The following is a 24,621-nucleotide window of genomic DNA, read 5'->3' as shown; positions in this document are numbered from 1 at the left end:
GATGTGGCTTTTATGGGCTTTTGAGTTCCTGCTTACGGCCATAACGTTCTTCTTTTAACAACATTGCAGGGGAAATTATATTAGGCAACCATTTTGACTAAATACACATTTTTACAGGCAAGTGTTTTGAGATACAGCGTGTAGTGATGTGCCTATGAAGGCAGGCATTTAAAACAAGGAAAGGAATTTTTTTAGCTACCTGGTTACTTAACTCATCCTGCATAAGTGAGTAAAGGGTGAAAATTCCTGTCCCATTCTTTTTTTTTCAGTGTTTTAAATCTTCATTATTGAAAGTATTTCATATGTTCCCTTCCCCCCTCCCCCCACCATTGACCCCTAGTAGCCTTCCCTTGCCTCCTGCCCACGCCTTCACCGCCCTTGTTTCATTAGCACACTGTAATGCCACCTTGTTTCATTATTACTAGTACCCTGTAAGACCATTTGTTATGTATTTTAAGTGAGTGACTAGCCATTTGTTTGACTTGACTCTAAGATTGTTACACATTCTTCCATCATGTGTTTCTATCTTTAAAGTCACTTAAAAGATACCTCAGGAAATAACTCTTTAAAATCCTATTCTTTCAGGTTGAGGGTGGGGGATAAGCATGTGTTTAAATGTGTCGCCCTGTCCTGGCTGGTGTTGCTCAGTGGTCAGAGCCTCAGCCCACCGGTCAAGGGCACACACCTGGGTTGCAGGTTTGATCCCCTGCCCGAGGCCCGGTTAGGGCATGTGTGGGAGGCAACCAATCTATGTGTCTCCACATTGTTTCTCTCTCTCCTCCTCCCTCTCTACCTCCCTCCCTTCCACGCTCTGAAAAGCAACAGGGGTGGGAGGAGGGTTGAATATCCTCGGGTGAGGATTAACAGAAAACTAAGTGATAAATGGGTAGCCCTATGAATGAGAGGAGCCGGAAGTCCCGTTGTCACGGAGAAGGCGCTCTAACCCTGAAAGCATGTGTCTCCTGATGCTGTAGTGACGGTCGTTTGTGCCAGCATGTCAGGTGCTTCCAGCGTGGCAGCAGCTCACGCTCTCGGGGCTCGTGTTAGTCTGTTTGCTTTCTAGGATGCGAATGGAGGGGCCTTGAGCTTCAGACGTGACAGTCCAGCTTGGTCTCTGAGACAAGTAGGCTTGTCAGCTCATTCCTAAGGCAGGCAATGCTTTCAAAGAGCATTTTCTAAAAAGAAAAAAGATGATAAAGTTCCTGTCTAGCTTTTCACGGTTGGGTTATGTCTTTTTCGTATCTCCGTGGGTTATTCTCTTCGATTTCAATGCCTTGTGATTCACCTTCTGCGTGTGGTCACTTCCATCTAGCTCTTAGGATTTGTTTCCCGTGCTCATGATCGCTCCACCCCACGACCGGTGTGCTCCATGTCTCTGTCGGAGAGACTGGACCTGGCGTCCTGGTCAGCTCCTGTCGCAGAGCACAGCTGGCCTCAGCAGAGCAGCTTTCAGAGGAAACCGTGAAAGAGAGCACTCCCCGGGGAAAGGAGGGAACCTGGAGCCAGAGTGCTGGGCAAGTGAGTGCGTCAGGAACAGGGAGTGTTCAGTGAGTGTGGCAGGAACAGTGTGCAGGAACAGTGAGTATCCCAGTAACAGGGAGTGTGCAGGAACAGTGAGTGCGACAGGAACAGTGAGTGCAGGAACAGTGAGTGTTCAGTGAGTGCGCCAGGAACAGTGAGTGCGACAGGAACTGAGTGTTCAGTGAGTGTGCAGGAACAGTGAGTGGGGAGGAACAGTGAGTGTGGCAGGAACTGTGAGTGTGGCAGGAACAGTGAGTGTACTAGTAACAGTGAGTGTGCAGGAACAGTGAGTGTACTAGTAACAGTGAGTGTGGCAGGAATAGTGAGTGTACTAGTAACAGTGAGTGTGCAGGGACAGTGAGTATGCCAGAGAAACTGCAGACCCACCACACCCTCCCATCCAGCACGACTCTGGTCTGGTCTGGGCAGGAGGGCCATTCGCCACAGGAAGTACCGCAAGGCAGCCACAGGCAGTGAGAAGGTTCGTGTCCCAACGATGCCCTCGCCCCACATGGATACACAGGTGGGAACCCTGGCAGCGGGCAGAGGGCAGCTCCCACAGTCCAATCTCGTCACAGCAAGTAGGGAGCAGGCTAGGTTTCTCCTCCCTTTCCTGTCCCCAGAGATGTAGCAGCCTCCCAGTCTCGGGCCGGCCTGGGCCTAGTCGCTAACTACAGCTTTACCTAAACCTAGAGCTGCTTGGTCTTTTTTTTTTTTTTAATATATTTTTATTGATTTCAGAGAGGGAGAGAGAGATAGAACCATCAATGCTAAAAGAGACCATTGATGGGCTGCCTCCTGCACAGCCCCCAATGGGGATCGAGCCCGCAACCCGGGCATGTGCCCTTGACCTCCTGGTTCACAGGTCGACACACAACCACGCCAGTCAGGCAATCTGCCTTCTTAAGTCACATCTGGGCTGCTGGCCACACTCCCATCAACACCAGTGCTCTCTTCTCACACTCACACACCTTCCCTGACATGTGGAGTCAGCACTCTTAATCATTACTAATCTGATCGATGAAAGACATTTGTTTTCCTTTGAACTTCCCTCATGGCGGTGAGGCTGAGTGATTTTTGAAGTGTTTCCTGGTCCTTTAGATTTGGGATTTGTCTTCTAACTTTTGGTGTCTTGTGTTCTACAATAGTGTGCAATTTTCATGAGATCTTTTTAGGTAGATGTGGCTTCTGCTTTTTGTTTGTTTCCCTACTTCTTCAATGCCATTCTCTGTGGCAACAATGAGAGAATAACATGAAAGAGGATGAGGAGGTTATGAAGCATAATAAGTTGCTCCACCCTCACTGAAGATCAGTGACTTTTCAAATGGAAGGTAAATGTTTAAGTGATTCTTTATATTTTATTGATTTTTTTGCAGAGAGGAAGGTAGAGGGATAGAGAGTTGGAAACATCAGATGAGAGAGAAACATTGATCAGCTGCCTCCTGCACACCCCCCACTGGGAATGTGCCCACAATCCAAGGTACATGCCCTTGACTGGAATCGAACCTGGGACCCTTTAGTCCCCAGGCCGACACTCTATCCACTGAGCCAAACCTGTTAAGGCATGTTTAAGTGATTCTATATACATACATACATATATATGTATGTATATATAATTGATTTTTTACAGAGAGGAAGGGAGAGGGATAGAGAGTCAGAAACATCGATGAGAGAGAAACACCGATCAGCTGCCTCCTGCACACTCCCCACTGGGGATATGCCCGCAACCAAGGTACATGCCCTTGACCGGAATCGAACCTGGGACCCTTGAGTCCACAGGCTGATGCTCTATCCACTGAGCCAAACCAGTTAGGGCTTAAGTGATTCTTAATAGCCATTTGTAGTTGCCACAGAGCAGACCTGCTTCAAAGCCTCCAGTTCCACCTTTAAGTTGCATCTGAATTAATAGCTAATCTATTGTGTCCCACTAGGGGGTGATGTTGAGCTAAAGACCCTTCCCTGTGACAGTCAATAGATTCCTGGTAAAGTTTTGTTTCTTCATTCAAAACTGAAAAAATAAATTCCTCCATAATGCTCCGGACAACTAGAGCAGACAGGCACGGGCAGAGCTTTGAATTCAAGGGCCACTGAAATGCAGAGCCTAACAGAACCTCTGCCCAGGCAGCCCTCAGCAGAAACTGCACTTGATTCCATCGCCAACACCGAAAGCCAAGGATCAAGGAAGAAAAGATTAAATGGAAGAGAGATGGTGCCCTTCATGATGCAAACATTACCTAACATTAAATATTTCCCCAGGATTTCTTTCTGCTTAACATGTAATTTCCCCTGGTCCATGGCCTTAAGGTGGCAACATTACCCTCCCCAGCCTACAATAACACATTTCCACCAGCCAGTTTCCAGGGGCACAGAGCACCATCCTCCATGGCTTAAGGCACACCCTGCGCCTCCCATGGAGGCCAGTTTCCTCGGCTCCCCCTACAGGATGTCTAAAAGTATGACCTAAGTCAGGTCACCCTTCAACCTCAGAAAGATCGCCCTCCCCAAGGTCATGTTATCCTATGGCACACTTTTCCTTTTCTCTGCGATGGAGGCAACCTCAGTTGCTCTTTTAAAAGCTGCAATCGTGTCCTTTTGCCTGTCTGAGCCTCAGGCACTCGAGGAGTATTGGTGGACACCAATGAACTTCCTAATTCCAAGCTGACTGACTTCAGCCCAATTAGCTACAGTGAGAGCTCTGAACTCCGGTTGTAACAGCAGCCAAACGTTCTACCCACAGTATGGCAAAACCCATATTTACAGAGTAAGATTTTACTGCAGAAAGAATCTCAAAGATCTCAGTCCAAATGCCTCAATCTTGCAGAGGAGGAAACTGTGCCTCGGAATGCTGCACTCCGTTTGATGGAATAAAAGTGAATCTGGCAATTCTTCAGTTTCAAACGTATCTCATTTCCAGACATCTAAAGAAACAGCGTTGGATGCTGGAATTCCTCGGAACCTGTGTTAGGCACCCATATTAACATTCAAGTTCTCTCTTTGAGAACTGCTACCATTTCACAATGCTTTTCTACACGGCCCTGGGGGAGGCTGGCCTCAGGCAGTCTTCCCTCAGGGTGTCTGCGCCCGCTGGGTCTTAGTAGGGGCTGGACAGATGGGGGCTGGTGCCCCTTAGACTCCCTCTGTGCCCACAGGCCACCGCACCCCAGGAAACATCAGAACCATGTTACCGTGGAAATTTAAACTTCTCTGCCACTTCCCACTGTTTACAGTAAAAAGAAGCCCCTTTGTCTTTAAGTGACAGTAAAAATTGCTCAATTGGTGCCAATGATGACTATAGTTTATAATACTGTGCCGAATACAGGAAATTTGCTAAAAGACTAGATTTCGGGTGCTCTAACTACAAAATAAATACATAAAAGAGAATGGTAGCTGTGAAAAGATGAACATGTCAGTCGGCTTGACTGTTTTATAATCATTTCACTATGTATGTGAATATCAAACCATACACACACACACCCTGTGAAAAAAGGCAGAGATCTTCAGGGTGATGCTCTAACTCCAATGATTACCCAAAACCACCAGAAACCAGGGGAGAGCCATGGAACAGATTCCCCCTCGTTGCCCTCAAGATTCCCTTCCCAGAGCTGCATAAATCTATTTAAAACAGAATTATCTTTGTCACTTCCCTGCCCCGGTCCCTTGCCTGGGTAACTCCTACTCGCTCTTCAAGACTTGGATGTGTGGGCATCTTTTCCAGGAAGCTCCCAAATGCCCATAGTCAGAGTGAGGTGGCCTCGTCCCCTGCTCCCCAGTCACCTGGGTACATCGCTAACACTGCCTTTAGCATACTGTATAACAATCTCTTCATGTGTCCGTCTCCTCAGACCTTCGCACAGTGTATGCAGTGGGTGCTCAATAAAGGCATGTGGAATCAGGCATTCATTGAATCAACCATTACTCTAAGAATGTTAGGACAGCTCCACCACAAACGCCCCTTCATTCCCTACCAAGAAATACTGAACAACGAAGTTTAGCCAAGGAGAGGGTACCCCTCACAAGGTCAAGGCCCAGGAACCTGGAGCAGAGCGCAGCGCCACAGGGCAGCTTGAAGCAAACCAGACTCCCCAGAGCTGCCTCATTGTGAAACTCAGCTGGGCAAACCCTCTGGGTGCGGGAGCAACAGGTCATCCTGCAGGTCAGAGGAAACCAATGGAGAGAAAGCTTCATCTCTTGTGTGAGACTCAGGCATTTTAAAATCTGTCACCTATGTGTTTGCAACAATCATATTAACCACACAAGTAAAATATAAAAGAGAGAGCTTTTATGGCACTTTAAGCACACAGACATATTTGCACATTACAAAGCGTGCATAGCCCTAGCTGGTTTGGCTCAGTGGATAGAGCATCGGCCTGCCGACGGAAGGGTCCCTGGGTTGCAGCTCAATCCCCAGTAGGAGGCATGCAAGAAGCAGCCCATCAGTGATTCTCTCTCATCATTGATGTTTCTATCTTTCCCTCTCCCTTCCTCTTTGAAATCAGTAAAAATATATCCATATTTTTAAAAGGGGTGCACATAGCCCAGGTGTTTCTCTTCCCCCTCCTTTCCATTTTTGCTTGTCTCATTTGTTCATTTGTTGCTTTCAGTTTAATATCCCACATAGGAATGAATCCCTCTTACTGTTAATGTCAGGGCTTCATCTTTCCCAGGCCCAGGACCCACAGTTCGTCCCACAGGGGCTACCGCAGCCAGCGCACTCTGAGAAGGCCATCCGGTGCATCCCACCTTCCACGTCCTGTTGGACACAGGCCAACAGTGTTTGCAGCAATGATCGCAGACAAGACCGCTCCAAGCTGACCTCAGTTAGTCTTTGCTCCTTCCCCCGGTGTCCGGGTCACATTCACCTTTACGCTACAATCCTGGACCTTTAGCCAAAGCCTCTCTGCCAGGCATGGCGCACGACTCTGAAATGTCCATTTGTCTGGGAGATTGGGAAGAGGAGGGATGATGGAAGGAGAGGGTCCTGGACTTGGGCTCTGACCTCTGACCCGGCAACTCTTTCTTCATCCAAACGGAGGCCCAGCAGCGCCTGAGAACCAGGAACCTCAAGGCTTTTCCTCAGCCGGAATGTCTCCATTTCACCCCTGTGCCCTCCTGGCTGCTCCAAATAAAGAGCCCTGGAATCCAGGCCTGCTTCTCCCATGTGATACCTGGGTCCCAGGGTGGGCCACTACGTCAGGGGCTCAGGACGCCAGAGTGTAAGGGTCCCCCAACACCTTTCAGTAAAACCTTTATAAAGGTCAATGCTTTTGGTTCCCTACAACAACCTGCAGGTGGTCATTCAAACTTCATTAGTATAACATGCAATTGCAGTAATCACTTCCTATGCCCGTCCTACGTGCCCTGCTGTGTTATTGTGCCAAGATATTTACTAGTGGTATTTATTTAGATCCTGACAACAGCACTATAATTCTGATCATGTCCCCATTTTACAGACAGGAAGGAACATGTAAAGAGATTAAATACGTTGCCTTAGGTCACATAGGTGGCAAAGGACACATTCAAACCCAGGTCCTTGTGACATTAAATCTGCTGCTCTGAGTTAATATTACACCAAATACCTGAACTGTAATACTATAGAGATAGAGAACTCATTACCAAATAGCTTCACATTTCCTCTCAGATCACAGTGACTAGGGGAACATTTCTTACCCTTATCTAAAATTGTCAGCTTACGCATTGCACCCCTCAGCACTAGTTCTGGTCCTTAACTGTGTACGGAAGGAATGTAACCTGTGCACTGGCTCTGACTTCCAGTGCCTGAGGACAGAGATGTCCTGCTAAGCCATCTCTTCCTCTTCATTCGCTGGTCCCCACTGGGCCTCAATCCCTCTCAATCTCCTTTCCCTAGAGCTCCTGTATTACCCTCCTCACCTCTGCCACCAGCTTCCACTGAGGATGAAATGAAATAAAGTGCTTTTTAAAGTAAATGTGTAGTAATGTTTAATCTTCTCTTTGTAAGTCCCCTAGTCATGAATATAAACCAAGTGAAGGACATACATTTCATGTGATTTTTTGATAACTTTTGATGTGACTTATAGAAAAAATATGAGTATATCTAGCCATTGTACACCTTCAAAGCACTGGGAAGTATCATGTCGTAAATTTCTGGGCGCCCTATAGTGATTGAGAGTATGGGGTCAGAGAGGTCCTAAGAGCACCACTCAGTGGTTACAGGACCCAGAAAAAGTTACTTAACTCCTCTGGGCCTCGGAGTTTCCTCATCCGTGACGTGAGATAACCAGAGTACAAACCTCAGGGGGCTGCAATCAGGATGAAGTGTGTGAAATTTTGTCAAGTGCTTAGAGCAGAGTCTAGCACTTGTTAACACTGTGTAAGTATTAATGCATGCAGTGGATACATCTTTCATAGGGTCATGAGGATTTCATCAGTGCTAAGCACAAGCGTGACCTATTATTAAGAATAACCAAAAGATGCAGAATATTCATTGGGAAAGTGAAGAATTTGAGGTTCAGAAAAGTTAGTGTGTTCATACTCACACAGCTAGTTCCCTGATCACTACACAATACCCCTTAATCAGAATGGAAACGAATGTTTTCTCCTTAACATAGAACTTGCGAGTCTCTCTCTTTGGGCATCAGTCCGGTCTTATTCTGTTGGCTGGGCCAGGCCAAGAAGACCCCATTCTGCCCTCTCCCCACGGTCTCCCTACTCCCGAGGGCAGCCTGCCTGCCCACTTACACAGCAATGCGTATATGTAGGCACCTGTGCACCACTCATATGCACGGCTTTCAGACAAACCCATCTAGATCCCAACTGAGACTGCCATTCCCACTAATTGCTGTTTTAAATATTAAGCTGTAATAAGAATCATTCTATATACGACTTTTTCATATTCTGGCTAATTATTTTAGAGTAGATATTCAGATGTGGAATTATGGGATCAAACATTGTGGACAATTTTCTTGGCTCAGTGCCTAATTGTTTTCTAAAAGAATCATGTGAATGTCAAATGCCATCCTTAATACAGCATGAGTATTATAATTCTATTTTAATATTCATAACCTATAATTCTAACATTCATTATTTACTTATATTTATAGTATTTAATTTAAAATATATATGCAAATGTTTTAATAATTATAATTTTGGTAGGGACAAGGGATTGATTTATAAGGTAAAAGAGGTACACTTATTATTGATATGAAATATATCCCCCCTATTTGTAGAGTTTGTATTTCTTCTTTTACAAATTGTCTTTTCTGCCATTTGTACATTTATATATAAAATTACAACTTGATATTTCCTACTGCTGGCTGAGAGAATTATGGAAGCATATAGAACATGATTCAAATATGCAGCATTGTTATCTTTTTGATTTACTATGAAGACATTTGTTCATCATTCCTGATCGATCACAGTTGGAGCAAGGACAGTTGTAAATGTTCTCAATTTTAAAAGAGGAAAATGGGAATTTAGTGCATTAGGAACTTGCTGCCCTTCCTTAGCTACGTCATGGAAGACCCGCTACCCTTTCCCACACTGACCTATTCTTTACCTCCTCCCTTCTTTGTGCCAGAAGAGCAGAAGTCTGACCCTTTGGGGACACCACCCTCTCCCCTACTGTTCTCTCCAACCTGAGGCAAACTTTCGCCTACTTCCCAGCGCCTCTCCCAGAGCTGGCAGGCCCCTTGGAATCAGAACTATTTTCAGAGTCTTAAATCCTGAGAACTCTCCTGAGGCTTCTGACTTCTGCTTCTTCTTGGACCCCGAGAACGGGCCTTGTGCCCAGCCTCTCAGGTGCTCAGTCACCACCGACCTACACTGGCTCCTGGAGAAGTCTCTTACCCACCACACCTGTTAGTAACCCAGCGGCTCTTGCTGGCTCTCTTCTCACAGTCTCAAATATAACCGTCCCCTCTCCTAACTTGTCCTTACCTGCTTTGGACTACGACATTTCCTACTTTCTAGCAGATGTACTCCTCATATTCCCTCCCCTTCTAATATATATATCAGAGAGGGAGAGAGAGGGAGAGAGAATCATTGATCGGCTGCCTCCTGCACGCCCCACACTGGGTTTGGAGCCCGCAACCCTGACATGTGCCCTGACCAGGAATCTTGGTCCATAGGTCGATGCTCAACCACTGAGCCATCTGGCCCGGCAATAAAACAACCTTTAATTTACTCTGCTTCTCCTTCTTTTTTGTGTCCAAATCCAAAAATTCCACTTACTTGCCTCCAGGGCTCTTTATTCCAACAGGTGTTTGTGGAGGAGAAACTCTAGTCTCCTCCTCACTCCCTCCAGCCCGACCTCCCGGGAAGCCCCTGAGGACTGGCTCCTCGCACAGGACACAACCTGTTCTTAGAGAGGACGGGGTGGGGTTCGGGGGGGGGGTGTTACTCTCTGGGGCAGTACCTTATGCTCCTCCTGCTGGGGGACCAGAAGAATACGTGCCCGCACAAATACATCTGTGACGAACACGGTTACAATGTTGAATTTGTCACTCCAGGTACATTAGCAGCAGGACTTCTCACCTGGGGTGGCTCTGGAACCACATCCTAGGAGTGCAGTGACTGGCCCAGGGTCACAGGGGGGTCACCTGCAGCAGAGCTGCACCTGGAGCCCAGCGGCCTGCGTTGGCCTTTCCACTCACCCTCCTAAGAAATGAAAAGGAGCAAGCGACACCTCACGTGGTGTAGCACTTTAGCAGTTTACCAGCTGCTTTCTATATGTCTATCTCATTGGACAGCCTCCTGCAAAAAATAAATTAATTAACTAAATAAAAAATGCTCAAACGAAAATTTATTTGAAAAGTTCAGTGTTCCTGGTCTCTGCCTGGGATTTTTCCAGGTCTGGATTTGGTGGTTAGAGAGGACAAAGGAGGATGCGGTTCTAGTAAAAGGGAAGCCTAGATGGTGCCTGCAAAGGCCCTGGGGTCCCCCTCCTGCCTCGGACAGCCCCAGATCCTCAGGACCTTGTACCAGAACCACTGAGATTGCGCTGATTTCGGGGGTGGGGGGAGGCAGCTGCTCCCTGCCCAGCCCTGGGGCGCAGTCAAAGGCTGACAGAAGCCACGGAGGGTGCCAGCTACCTGTGCGCCTTAAGAGCCGCGCGCGGGGCGCAGACCACCAGGCGCGCTCTGAGTGCTCTCTGGGTGAAGGGAGGCTCCCCAGAAGCCGACGGTGCACGCGGGTGGGAGGGTCTCAGCGCCCCAGGGCCCGCCCCGCAGGTCCCAAGCCCGGGTCTTTCGAGATCTGGCGTGGCTCAGCCCGGAGCTGCGGCTACATAAGTCCCCCACCGAGGGCAGGGCGCGCGCGCTGCCAGCCCGGGCGCAGGGGGTGTTCCTTGGGAGAAGGTGGGGAGGGAGGCACTGCCCGACCCGGCCCCACTCCTGCGCTCCTCCTCCCGCTGTGCCCGCCGGGACCACCAGGCTGCCAGCCGCCCGGCTCCCCAGGGCTGAGAGCGGGTTGCTGCCCGAGCGGACGGGAGGAAAGGGGCAGAGAGAACTTAACTTCCACCTGCCGGACGGCAGCCTTCTCCTCGGCGCCAGCGCCTCGCTCCGCAATCTGAGCGAGGATGGAGGGCGCGACAGCCGCCGAGGCGCATCCCACCATGGGGGTCAAGATCTTCTCAGCCGGACTGGCGGCCTGTGTGGCGGATGTGATCACCTTCCCGCTGGACACGGCCAAAGTCCGGCAACAGGTAGGGAGCGAGATGGGGAGGGGGTGCATCTCAGGCAGAGAGAGCTGATTCCGGCGTGGATTTACCTGAGCAAAGGGAGGTAGGGCAGGTGGCCACCTTCCGCACCAGTTTGGCCTTGTCACAGGACTGGGTGCATTAGGGTGGGAAACCGGAACCTTTCCAAGATTAACTGCAAAATCACAAGGGCCACGGAGAATGAGTATTATCTAACCCAGCGGTTCTCAACCTGTGGGTCGCGACCCCTTTAGGGGTCGAACGACCCTTTCACAGGGGTCGCCTAAATACATCCTGCATATCAGATATTTACATTACGATTCATAACAGTAGCAACATTACAGTTATGAAGTAGCAACGAAAATAATTTTATGGATGGGGGTCACCACAACAGGAGGAACTGTATTAAAGCGTCGCGGCATTAGGAAGGTTGAGCACCACTGACTAATCCCAAATGCTAGGAGGGCACTACGTGTTCTCAGAGCGAAGCATGCCAGCCCTCTCTTTCTGCTTCCATCCTTTCAGAGAGGAAGGGAGAGGGAGAGAGAGAGAAACATCAGTGATGAGGGAGAATCATTGATCAGCTGCCTCCTGCATGCCCCACACTGGGGAGCCAGCCCTCAACCTGGGCAGGTGTCCTGACTAGGAATCCAGCCGTGACCTGGTTCATAGGTGGATGCTCAACACTGAGCCACATGGCAGGGGTCTTCTTCCATTTTTGATTCCATGGGGCATCTTCCCAGCCTGCCTTCTGGAGCGTTCATGGGGGAGGGAGGGGTTAGGATTGGGGAAGGCGAATGTTCAAAAGTACATTGTTGCCGGTCTTGCTCCATAAGGATATAGTGGTAGCTTTTAGATAAACAGAGAAATAGAAAGACAGACAGATAAATGGACAGCTAGGGGAGCTGTCGCTGGGAAGGGAAAAGGAATTGCAAATAGGAACACTGGAGAGAGTCTTGGCTTAAGGTCTCTCCACAGAGGACAGCCTGACACCATCCTTTGCCATTTCTCACCGGGTAGGATCCCCTGTTCAATCCACCTTCCCTTTGACCCTTCCTTTCTCGTTCCCAGATTCAAGGTGAAAGCCCGAACTCCGGTGCCCCTAAGTATAAAGGCGTCCTGAGAACAGTCATCACTGTGGCAAAAACGGAAGGGCCCCTGAAGCTCTACAACGGACTGCCTGCTGGCCTGCAGCGGCAAATCAGTTCTGCCTCTCTCAGGATCGGGCTCTATGACACCGCCCGGGAGTACTTCACCGAGGGCAGAGAAAGTAAGCGACCAGCATTCCTGGGCCCACAGCCAGACATGCGCTGTGCCCAGCTCTGTTCAGAACTGTTCCCCGCAGGGTAGGGGTCTTCAGAACAAACTGGCAAGCAAACCTCAGTATCTGAACCAGTGCCTCCCCCCAGTTAGGAAAAGACTGAAAAAAACAAACAAAAACTAAATATAGGAAACAACTTAGCCACTGTTTAAATAGGCATTGTTTTTTCTTTTTCCTTGAAAATCCTCATTTTTTAAAAGAATTTCAGCTTTGAAGTCTTCTTGCCCCACTAATGATTTAGCATGTATGTAGTGCATGGCCCACACATGCATAGGTATTAGGGAAGTAGAAAAGATATAAAGATACAATAATACTAACCACTAAAATTAAAAAGACATGTAGTTGCATTCTGGGTCTTGATGGTTTTTTCATTTTGCTTGATTTTTTTCTTCCTTGTGGATTTCAACAGCTAGTTTAGGAGGCAAGATCTTAGCTGGGCTGACGACTGGAGGAGTGTCTGTGTTCATTGGCCAACCCACAGAGGTCGCGAAGGTCAGACTTCAGGCGCAGAGCCATCTCTATGGTCCGAAACCTCGCTACACTGGGACTTACAATGCTTACAGAATTATAGTAACAACTGAAGGCTTGACGGGCCTTTGGAAAGGTAACTAATTCCGAGGTGGATTTTTAAAATCATTAAAACACACATATCCAATTAGCACCTTATCATATAAGGGAGCTATTAAACATTTTCTTTTTTATCTCCTCAGGAACTACTCCTAATTTGGCAAGAAATGTCACCATCAATTGTACAGAGCTAGTAGCGTACGACATAATGAAGGACACCCTTGTGAAAAATGAAATCCTTGCAGGTAACCTCCCATGTGACGTAACAAACAGGACTGCACATTTACAATTTCATCTTGGAGCTTCTCTTGCCACATTCTACTGAATCCCTTAATTGTAATAGTTTGAAGTACTTTTGAACACACATATATATAACTTTTGAGGAGCAGAAAAAGACTAAAGCCCTAAGTTTTAAAAGTTTCATTGCAACAAATTTTTGCAATGAAACCAAAATGCAACTATATTCTTATGTCAGCATGACTCTCATTTAATACAAATGGGACTTTTGTTAGCATCTTATTCTTATATAGCAGGATTTGGGCAGTGAGTTCATTCTGTACTGTATCCAAATGAGCTAGTTACATGAGTTCATCAGCAGTTTCATCCAAATGTAGAGCCATCAAATAGCTTCCTAAAGTTAATATTCTAACAGGTTCTCAAGACATTGAGGTTCTCCTTGGACAATGACTTTAATAAACAAGTATCTGATGCCTGTGTACCAGGCATTATGCCAGACCCTAAAGGCACAGAGAAAACTGACAGGATATTTTCCTAAAACACAATCCACTATGCTATGCATGTACTATTTGCCACCGTTTTCCATTATAAGTATAATCTTCTTTATTGTATTTATTTCTAAGGCGTCCTGTGTTGACTTCCAGGTTTACAGTGGTCTGATAACTAAATACTAGTAGCCCTTCCCTAAAGTCTGATGTTGACTTGTTCCATTGATCCATTTTAGATGACGTACCCTGCCACTTTATGTCGGCTGTTTTTGCTGGGTTTTGTGCAACGCTTCTGTCTTCGCCAATGGATGTAGTGAAAACCAGATTTGTAAATTCCACACCAGGACAGTACAAGAGTGCGCACAACTGCGCAATGACAATGTTCATTAAGGAAGGACCATCAGCTTTTTTCAAAGGGTAGGTTATGATCATCCGTATCTATAATGATGTGCTTAGGCTATCTACGCACTTCGGAACACTGTCTCAGCTAAACAATTGATGTAGCTGAGCAGACATAGTCTACTATGCAGTATAATTAGTGTTTCCTTTTCCTTGCCATAGGCTTCTCTCATCTACCAATTCCACTGTGCAGGAAAATTAAAATTAATTTTCTCAACCTTGATCAGAGGCTTATTCGACATAAGTAATTGGTCCCAATCTATTAAAAATGTATAGACAGTATTTTGCCTTCTCTGGGAAGAACTACAAAGCAAAGAAAAAGCATAATAGAGGACTTTGAGAAAACAGTATTTGCTTTTTTCAATTTAATGGACTGTGGCTTAGATTGTATTAAAACAAAACTATAGAAAAATCACTGACATTGATCTAGAAAAGTGATGCAAACCACTCACCTAGAAATGTATTATACAGTGGATCACATTTCCATAAAGCAATATTATATTGTATTGGAAATGACCTTCCTAAGAAAATTATTATCAACTAATTTATGGATATATTCAACAAGGATTATACCAGTGGTAAAATAACAAAATTCTATAAACCTTAAATATTGTAAGGCAATGTCTTAAACCTAATAAGATAAACATAAATTCACTATACACACTATACAAAAGGTTCCATTTCACCATGTTTATGATACATTGATACAAATGAAATACATTATAAAATTAACTTTAAATGGATATGCCAGTTATTCACATCAGCCATTAAACAATAATTTTTTCAAATTTAAAACCTTTGGGGGGACTACATGTTACAACAAGGATGAATCCTGAAAATGTAATGCTAAATAAAATGAGTTAGACACAGAAAGATAAATATTATATGATTCTACTTATCTGAGGTACCTACAGTAGTCAAATTTATAGAGACAGAAAGAGGACTATAGTTACCTGGAGCTGAGAGGAATATAGAGTGGGGAGCTTTTATTTATTTATTTTTTTTGTCCTCACCCAAGAACGGTTTCCTCTCATATGCTCCTTCACTGGGGTTTGAACCCACAGCCTAAGTATGTGCCCTGGTCTGGAATGGAACTTGCGAACCTTTGGTGCACAGGATGATGCTCCAACTGAGCCACACTGGCCAGGGCAATGAGCTACTTTTCAATGGGTTCAGAGTTTCTGTTTGGGTTGACAAAAAAGTTGTGGAGATGGATAATGATGATGGTTGCATACAAAGTGAATGTATTTACTGCTGCTGAATCATACACTTAAAATGGTTAATAAATTTGTTAAGCATACTTTATACCTTAATTAAAACATATATACACACATCCAAGAGTCAGGAGAAATAAATTAAGAGACCTCTCCAAAAATCTTTGGGGATGACATCTGTAGGCCAGATCACTTAAACAAATATTCTAGCTCTTTGCTTGGGTTAGTTTTATTTGTTTGTTTTTATTGATTTCAGAAAGGAAGGGAGAGAGAGTAACATCAATGATCAGAGAGAATCATTGTTTGGCTGCATCCAGCACATCTTACTAGGGATCCAAACCTGCAACCCGGGCATGTGTTCTGACCAGGAACCAAACCCATGACCTTCTGGTTCATAGGCTGATGCTCAACCACTAAGCCACACTTTTAAAAAAATTTATTCAAGGCAGATTTAACTGATGACATCTTCTCTTGGAATATTTCATTGCTGCAAACAGGCATTCAAAATCAATGATTTGTTCTGCACAGTTTGGCAGAATTCTTAAAAAAGAGCAACAACCAAAAAAGAAAAACCAAAAAAAACCCCCTAGACATGGGGCAGTCTCTCTAAGGATAAGAATTGCCAAAATCTACACAGCACTAATTTCTCGACTCTAGAAAATGGTCTTTGCTTCCTCCTCTTACTTCATTTTTCAATCGTTTCCTAATAACAAAACAAAACTTTCCCCTCCCCTCCGAAAAGAAGGAAAGGCTATGAAAAAGGAAGAGACAAGCTTTGGTTTGGTGGGGATGTATTTATATCGCTGTTTTGAAGCAGTATAGGCGAAAAAATAGATGACACTTTATTTTAGGCAGCAGATAAAAGAACAGGTACTTTTAAGCATCTTCATTTGAGAAGTGAGGCAACATGAAAAGCAAAAGCTGCCTGTATTATAATAGCTTTGAGAATGTCAAGCAAACTAACACACCAGTAACGTGCACTTTTCCAGGTTACTACCTTCCTTCTTGCGACTGGCATCCTGGAACGTCATTATGTACGTGTGCTTTGAGAAGCTGAAACGGGAGTTGATGAAGTCAGGACAGCCCGCGGACGGCGCCACATGAGTGTCTTCAGGAAAAGGCTGGGACATACCAGTGGGAGCCTTTGCCAACTGGATGATTAAAAAACAAGCAAAAAACTATTCCCATTATTTCAGCCTAAAAAGATAAAGGAATTCTGGTAGAGTAGAAAATTGTCAACTATTCTCCCACTCTCCCCCAAATGAAAACTAATACCGTTTATTTCTTGTGACTTTTATTCTGTTTTAAGGAGGGGAAAGCAAGACATTAAGGACTCACTCTGGCAAATGTAATGTCCAGATAAGTTACTGCATTTGATTTACCATTGTGTGTGTGTGTGTGTGTGTGTGTGCATGGAGAAGGGAGGTGGTTTATGATTGAATATGAGAAACTTGAACATCTTAATTATAATTCAAACTGATGAAAAAGGAACATTGAGTGAAGTGTCCTTTATATTTATAAATACTTAAAAATGAGCAGTTATAAAAGAAAATATTACTGTTTTCTTTTTATATACTAACCCAGTTGTTAGTGAATATATTCAATAAAGTATTGCTAATACCTTTTAAAGTTTGTCTTTTTGGGTCTATAGTGCATGTAAGAGTTGAAGTTCCCTACAATATTTGTGTAGAGCAACATTCCATACGAAGGTCTATAGAATCAAGAGGCACACACTTTCCTTGTTATTAGTAGAGTTTTAAAAATTTGTCTATGTTTTATGACATCTATAACAAGTTCTATGTAAGACATTATATCCATTTGGGCATTGTTATTAGAATCATGGCATCTTTCCTAGAATCACAGAATTTTAGAGCTATGAGGTAACTTTGGTTAGAGCAGCAGACTCAGGCAAAAATGGATCTTCAGGGCCTCTTCCCAGCAAAGCCAAGTTTGTCATTAAAACCTGTAGTAACCTTTTTCATGCCTACACACTGAATGCAAAAGAAGTAGGGATCCTCCCTGTGGGGGAGCTTGAAGCTTTTAGGGAAAGGATAAATGAGATTAAAAGAAGTATGAGAGCCAACTCCTTTAGCTTGTTCTTGTCTGGGAAACTTTTTATCTGTCCTTTGATTCTAAATGATAGCTTTTCTAGGCAGAGTAACCTTGACTTTCAAAATCTTGAATATTTCTTGCCAATCCCTTCTGGTCTACAAAATTTCTGTTGAGAAATCAGCTGACAGTCTTATGGGAGCTCCCATGGAGGTAACTAACCCACTTTTATCTTGCTGGTTTTAAGATTCTCTCTTTGTCTTTAACCCTTGGCATTTTAATTATGATGTGTCTTGGTGTGGGCCTCTTTGGGTTCATCTTGTTTGGGAATCTGTTTGCTTCCTGGACTTGTACATCTATTTCCTTCACCACTTAGGGAAGTTTTCTATCATTTTTTTCAAGCAGTTTTTCAATTTCTTGCTCTCTCTCTTCTCCTCCTGGCAGCCCCATGATGTGAATGTTGGTAAAACAAGGAATGGCAGCAGAAGAGCCAGGAAGCCCAAATTGTTCTTCTCCAATAACTTCTTAAATAGGTAGTTAGCAGATGAGTTAAAGTCACAAAAAAAGAATTCTGTGTATTCTGATTTACTCTACAAAAACATGGTTAAAGGATTAAAAAACCATGTTTCATTTATGTTGCAGTAACATAAATGACTTCAATAAGAGATGGGAGGATGGGAAGAGAGCAGAAGTATTAACATCAAGGCTTACAATAGTTTCAACATGTTTTTTTTATTTGCTCACAACATTCCAAACACAATGACATCATATTTCAACTATTGCTTTTACACAGAAATTAGTTGCTTTACCCAAAGTAAACAAAAATCTATTTTTTTATATTGGCAACTAGTACTTTTTCCTGCAGGGAAAGCCAGTGCTTAAATATTTGTTGGATACTTTAACAGAAATATGAAATTGCCTTATCATAATATTGTAGTACTTGGGTCTTACTTGCACTACATTTAAAATTTCTCTTGTCAAAAGTTGAAGCCAGGAAAAATACAGTTTACTTATGATTTTTTCCTCCCAGATTTTTAACAACTCCATTAATTTTCATGATTAAAATAAAAGCAGATGTTGAGAGGTTCATAAATATGAAAACGGAAATTAAGCCTCCTCAGCTTGTTCATGGAGAAGGTGGGTGGACAATTTATCCCAAGGAAATAGCTGCTTCACTAATTCAAGAAGGATAATAAGAATTATTGCTCTCCAAGCCAAACCTCTTCTCTTCAGTGCCATGACAACATGTAATCTTTCCTGCTCTGGCCACAAGTGTTCACTTTTCACACTCATGTAATGTGCAATCTTTGAGCAAGTTCTACCTCACTGAACACCAAGGGAAGAAATGTACATAAACCACTGTGAACACTGGAATAAGAATGAAGAGTACATATGTTTTCACATAGAAAAATACATACAAATTCAAGTAGCTCTTAACACAGAAAAATTCAGGATGGACCTTCTCAATAAAAGGATGGGTTTTTAAACTGTAAATGGTGCCAGTAAGACACTGATTTTTCTATCTAACTATATCACATTTAATACAAAAAAAGGTTGGTCTTGGTTCATGGATATCCCCTGATTTCTCCCATTTTTAAAGGATTGTCTTTCAGAATATATCTGAACTACAACCACTTAATTATTTTTTTAGACTATCTTGCCACTGGCACACTCTCTTCAATCTAGCACATACAACAATTCATTTCAACATTGATTCACTTTACTCATGCTAAAACAATCATAATTTTCTTGCTACTTCAGTTCTATAACTACCCTGGTAGTTATGATTACAGAAACGGGAAAGGTTCTCAACATGGATTTTAAAACTACATAAAATTCTAACATGACATATGTGGACAGCAAGGAAAAGGAGGAAGGCAGACACAATTATCCCATTTCTCTCTTCATCTATGTCGCTCTCACCTAAAAGCCAGAAGGCACATGTCACACTTTAATTTACAACCAGTGACACAGCTTGGTTTCCAGACTGTCAAACCTAAGAATCTGTGGGGGGCTTAGACCAGCTCAATATAGAGCTATCTGAAATGGTTACTGATTAGCTTAAGCAAAAAAAGAAAAAAGAACAATATCTATGCTATACAAATAGAGGTGGATTTAAAGAACATAATATTGAGGAAACTTGCTAATGACATTTATAAAAATATTATGAAAAATATTTCTTTCTCCATAGAAAGGAAAAAACTTAAACTACTTAAAAAGTTTCTCCTTTCATGCTTGAGTCATTCTTTTATTAAGATACTGACAAAGATTTAAATCAGTTCAAGATCTCAGCTGTTGAAAGATTAAATTATAAAGGTAAGTATTTTCAACATGAAAATTCAAAGACTAACAGAATTGCTTTTCATGTAATAGTAAACCCCATGATAAAAGGAACTTTAATGGTTAACACTTGATCCTTATTGGGATTTTACTACAACTAGAACTCTAGTTGGATGATAAAGCATTAAAAATATATTTAAAAAATCAAGTTAAGATATTTACAAGAAACCAATTTTTAAACTCCTGTAATACTGAATAGCTAAACTGCCATGATTGTAATAAAATGAATGCAATTTTAAAACGTTTTATCTTGTTGAGAAAATCATAATTTTAATGCATGTACTTTTAATGTGCTATACCAGCAGTCGCCAACCTTTTGGACCTCACAGACCACCAGTGGTCCGCGGACCACCGGTTGGTGACCACTGCTCCAAAGGTTTCCTTACATCACCACATCTGTTATTTTCCAATTGAATATTTTTACCACTCTTCTCTTTGGCAAGTTTGAAGAGAGGTTTGTTAATAAGCATGAACAATACTTGAAAGTCTCAGGTCTTGATAAATCACGTAAGAGCTAGTCCTTCAACACTTACTATAGACCATACTAAAGGATGTACCAACTGTCGTCATGTTTTAGATTAAATTATGTCTTTAACGGGCAGGTTTCTGTAGGACTTAAGGAGAACTTACAATCATATGAACCCATCTTCAAACTCTTTTAGTTCTGCTATGAGAACTAATGTCAAAAACATATGCAGAACAAACTATTCCCATTAGAGTAGTAACACGCTTGCTACCTTAGGAGGATAAAGCTGTACAAAATGCACAATCATCATCCTCAGGCTACTTTAGAATCCCACGAATTGCTAACTCAGAGAATATCCATACAGTTCATACATCATCATCTGGGAACACTATGGAGTAAAGCAGAGAAGCAAGATTTAACAGTAAGCAAAATAAGCCAATGATGTTTAACTGAGATTTTTATAAAGCTTTAAGCTTTCTTTTTGTTTAAGTTCAAAGACAGCTTTATTGAAACAGCAACTGTCCTTTGAATACAATCAAGATATTCTGAGCAAATACATCTCTTTTTATAAACACAGACAGGTAGAGAAACCCCATAAAAGGTTCTCATACCAAGCATTGACTAAGGTTTGTTTCTACAACTGACAAAAAGCAAAGACTGAATATGAGAAAATGTCTTTAAGCTTTAAAATAACATTATATTTCAAAGTGTGGTGTTTAAAAACAAAAAAGCTAGTCACCAATACTGTTTTCTTATATATTATGCTAAGTAATCAGGCAAACCAAAAAGGTTCTTCCTCCTCTCTGACATGTTGCTATGAAGCAACACTGACATGTGACTGAGAGTCAAATGAAAAAACCCCAAAGAACCACTCTCCCCCCCTAATTAACCTACAAATAAGAGAAAAAAAGTAAAGAACAATTATTTCCAAATTCAAAAACAAAACATGTTAAGAGCTTTGCAAAGATACCAACTTGACAACTACAACACATAAAAGTGAAAACTGATATTTACACATTTTAATCAACCAATTTAATACAAATACCTGATTTGTACTTTTATACTAAATGGGTTAAGTCCCAAGTTCCAAACTGTAGTTCCTATGACTCCACAAAGGGGATCTTTGGAAGGATAAGGTACCTTTGGAGGACAGTGTATAAACAACTGTAAACATACACTGATTGTCCACTAGCTTTCTTAAATAGAACTTCTGAAATATTTCTGTAGGAAATTATATATACGTAGTGTAATTGATCAGATAATTTCTATTACAACATATAAATTCTGTTGTGTGTGCAAAATGTGGTAGAAATAGAAGATACTAGGAATGATTCATATTTTTAAAGTAAGTGATACATTATAATCCAGTAAGAGTCCTTTAATCTTTTCATGAAACTTCTCTCTATATATGTTGAAATACATAATGCTTTCTGGCTTTTCTTCAAACCAAAACTTGTCAAATTCATATACAAGATAACCTGTAGTTAAAAAACAAAAACAAAAACAAAACACATAGTGTTCAATAGTGACATCCAAACCACCTCATTGTAAAAGTATATAAACATCCATTGAATTCCATAATCTATAATAATCATGTCATTGGAAACTACTAGAAACCTGAGGCATTTTAAAAGAATGTTCAAAATAAACAGCAATTTCAACAAAATCCCTCAAACTTAAGAGATAGAATACTGTCAAATGATACCTTGAGAATAGGAAAAAAAATTATTCCCAGAGAACCCTGTAACACAAAAATGAAAGTAACAAGAAAATGTTGGACAAGGATAAATTACAAAAAAACTCTTTTCTATTTGATTTCTAAAATTCAGAGATATTTCCACTTTTTTCCAATGAATTATCAGCAACTTCTCGTTTTAAAAAGAATAACTAAATTATATGCCCACCCAGCATGGCTCAGTCAGTGGTTGAGCTTCGACTTATGAGCCAGGAGGTCACAGTTTGATTCTCGGTCAAGGCACATTCCTGGGGTTGCAGGTGCGATCCCCAGTGTGGGGCGTGCAGGAGGCAGCCAACCAATGATTCTCTCTCATCACTGATGTTTCTATCTCTCTCTCCCTCTCCCATCCTCTCTGAAATCAATAAAAATATATTTTTAAGAAAATACATAAGCTCTAAATAGGCTTAATATTTTTATTTTTCTGTCCTCATTACAGTAGCTAATTTAACCCTGAACATGTTAAAAGTATTTAATGCAAATAAATATTAAAATAAATATATTTATAACAAAAAGTATGAATTTACAATCACTCATAAACCCTATTTAAATTGAACCTATAATGACTTTTTTACTCCAGATATTACTTTGATGCTCATCCTAGACCCGAGCCAAACAAGATGCTGGTGTTGAGGGCACTGGGGTCCACAGTAGCCAAAGATGCTCCAGTTACCGATCTTCATGGGAAGATGAATAATGGAGAAAGGAATGGATAACTGAAGGAACAGGGTCTCTGATAAGACTTCCCACAGAAGGTCACATCTAAACTGACATTGACGAGATGACTATGAGAAACCTGGGAAGAATGGAGGGAGCAGGAACTGTTCCAGGCTGGATGAAAGGTCCAGAGTCATGAGAGAGCATGACATATTTGTGCAAATAACAGAGGACGTGTGCTTAACCTTTAGTCTGCGGGGAGCTGGTGTGTGGCATGAGTCGGGAGAGGTGATCAGGCATGGATTATGCAGGGCCTTGTCGGGGGTCCTTTTGGAAAGCTGTAGGCAGTGGGGTAGAATGACTAGATTTCCATTTTAAATAACGACACCCTCAATGCGAAGAAGAACCAGAGGTCATCACAGAAAGAATGGTGAAAAGGTGACTACAGGGACTTAGAAACAAAGGCCTGAGGTCACATAGTTACAGCGGGGATGGGGAACAGGAGATGAACACAAAAGCAATCTAGGAAGCAGACAATCCTGGAATTAAGGATTAAATAAAGAGGGGGAGACTGTGGGAAAAAGAGACCGGGATGACACCTTCAAGCATGGAGTTGAAGTTATAATTTGGCCGTTTATACCAAAGTAGTTTTCTGCCAACATGCAAATGACATTCTAAAGACACAAAAAGATCAAGAAAAGTAGAGCATAAAAACTAAGCTGGATTTGAATTATTTGCTTCTGAGAAATATCTTCTGAAGATGGAGTTTATGCAATTAAATTGTCAATGTTCAAATGTCATCAAAATAAAAGTTAACAGAATAATGGATATGACTGCTTGAGGGAAATCTGTTAAGTAGCCCCAACCAAAACAAGACAACTTGGACTTGAAATAAGTGGGGGAGGGGGAGGAAAGGATCAGAAAAGATGTTTTTAAATTAAATTTCCTTACAAGGGTAACAAAATAATCTGCAAATAGTCAATAGCATTCATTAACCAGTATTCAAGAGGGAAAGTTCATTTTATAGTTGATTAAAAGATGGATACCTACAGAAAACTGCATAAACACTACATATGCATACATGTGAAAAAATTGCCTCACTGAATATTTTTAATCAGCAAATAAAGAAACTGAAATACAAAATACTTCAGGGAACTCATCTTCCATTATTTTCCATTTTTTCCAAAGATCCTAAATAACAAAATGATAAAGGAATTATACATTATATCTTCCTAATGATTTAAAAATTCTCTTAGAATTATCCCCTTTTAATACTCACAATAAAACTGATGAAAGTGTTCCATTGTTGGTACACCAGGAACCAAGTTGTAGAGATGAAATTTCAAAGCTTCACTCTTCAGTAAGCTATAAGCCATCTCTGTCAGATTAATTCCAACTATTGCATAAGAATACCTATGTCAGAAACATTATTAGTTATACTAGCTAGCCAAATAGCTCATTAAATAAATTTGAAATTATGCAAGGAATTAGTTGCTTTGATTCATTTCTAACACAGTACTGATTTTACAATAATCTCTACATATTAAGAAATATAATCAGAATAGATTTTAAAAATTTTGTTCTTTAGAGGCTGTTGATGTCTGGATATAACTGAAGAAATAAAAATAAAGCTCTGGTCATATGAATATCTAAAACCAAAATCCTTAAAAAACTAAAAGGAGTACTATACTAATATATAAAGAGCCAGGGTCCATCATGACCTAAAACATCTGGACAGATGACCGAACACCAGGCTAGGGTCCTGGCCGGCGCAGCGGATGTCAGTCCTGGGTCCCGGATGCCCACGGTGCGGTGGCGGGAGGGAGCTGTGGGAACGGAGCCATGCTGCCATCAGACTGGCCTCTGGGTCCCTCCCACCACCCACAGGCCTGGGGTCCATGCAATGGGACTGGACCCTACCTGAGGGTTCCCGGATTGTGAGAGCGTGTAGGCT

At 42.4% G+C, this 24,621-nt stretch overlaps 2 protein-coding genes across 2 annotated transcripts in view; one reads left to right on the top strand and one right to left on the bottom strand.

Annotated features, from left to right (window-relative positions):
* The first annotated feature begins 10,852 nt into the window (after positions 1 to 10,852).
* On the top strand, positions 10,853 to 16,999 carry UCP1 (uncoupling protein 1 (mitochondrial, proton carrier)). The gene is made up of 6 exons (XM_006766084.2): positions 10,853 to 11,200; positions 12,266 to 12,464; positions 12,925 to 13,119; positions 13,226 to 13,327; positions 14,044 to 14,224; positions 16,410 to 16,999. Exons 1-6 carry the CDS (start codon positions 11,075 to 11,077, stop codon positions 16,522 to 16,524), a joined length of 918 nt encoding a protein of 305 aa, XP_006766147.1. The 5' UTR covers positions 10,853 to 11,074; the 3' UTR covers positions 16,525 to 16,999.
* A 1,182-nt stretch (positions 17,000 to 18,181) lies between these two features.
* Positions 18,182 to 24,621, bottom strand: part of ELMOD2 (ELMO/CED-12 domain containing 2) — a 17,830-nt gene continuing 11,390 nt past the window's right edge. The window contains exons 8-9 of the mRNA XM_006766062.2: positions 23,947 to 24,080; positions 18,182 to 21,753 (exon numbers count right to left, since the gene is read on the bottom strand). Coding sequence (XP_006766125.1) covers positions 21,608 to 21,753; positions 23,947 to 24,080 — 280 coding nt within the window. The 3' untranslated portion in view covers positions 18,182 to 21,607. The remainder of the gene's footprint in view (positions 21,754 to 23,946; positions 24,081 to 24,621) is intronic.

Source organism: Myotis davidii, unplaced genomic scaffold, assembly GCF_000327345.1.
Source record: "Myotis davidii unplaced genomic scaffold, ASM32734v1 scaffold436, whole genome shotgun sequence".
In the NCBI taxonomy this organism is placed as follows: Eukaryota; Metazoa; Chordata; class Mammalia; order Chiroptera; family Vespertilionidae; genus Myotis; species Myotis davidii.
The sequence above is the reverse complement of the archived record's forward strand: the minus strand, read 5'-3'. Positions and strand labels throughout refer to the sequence as shown.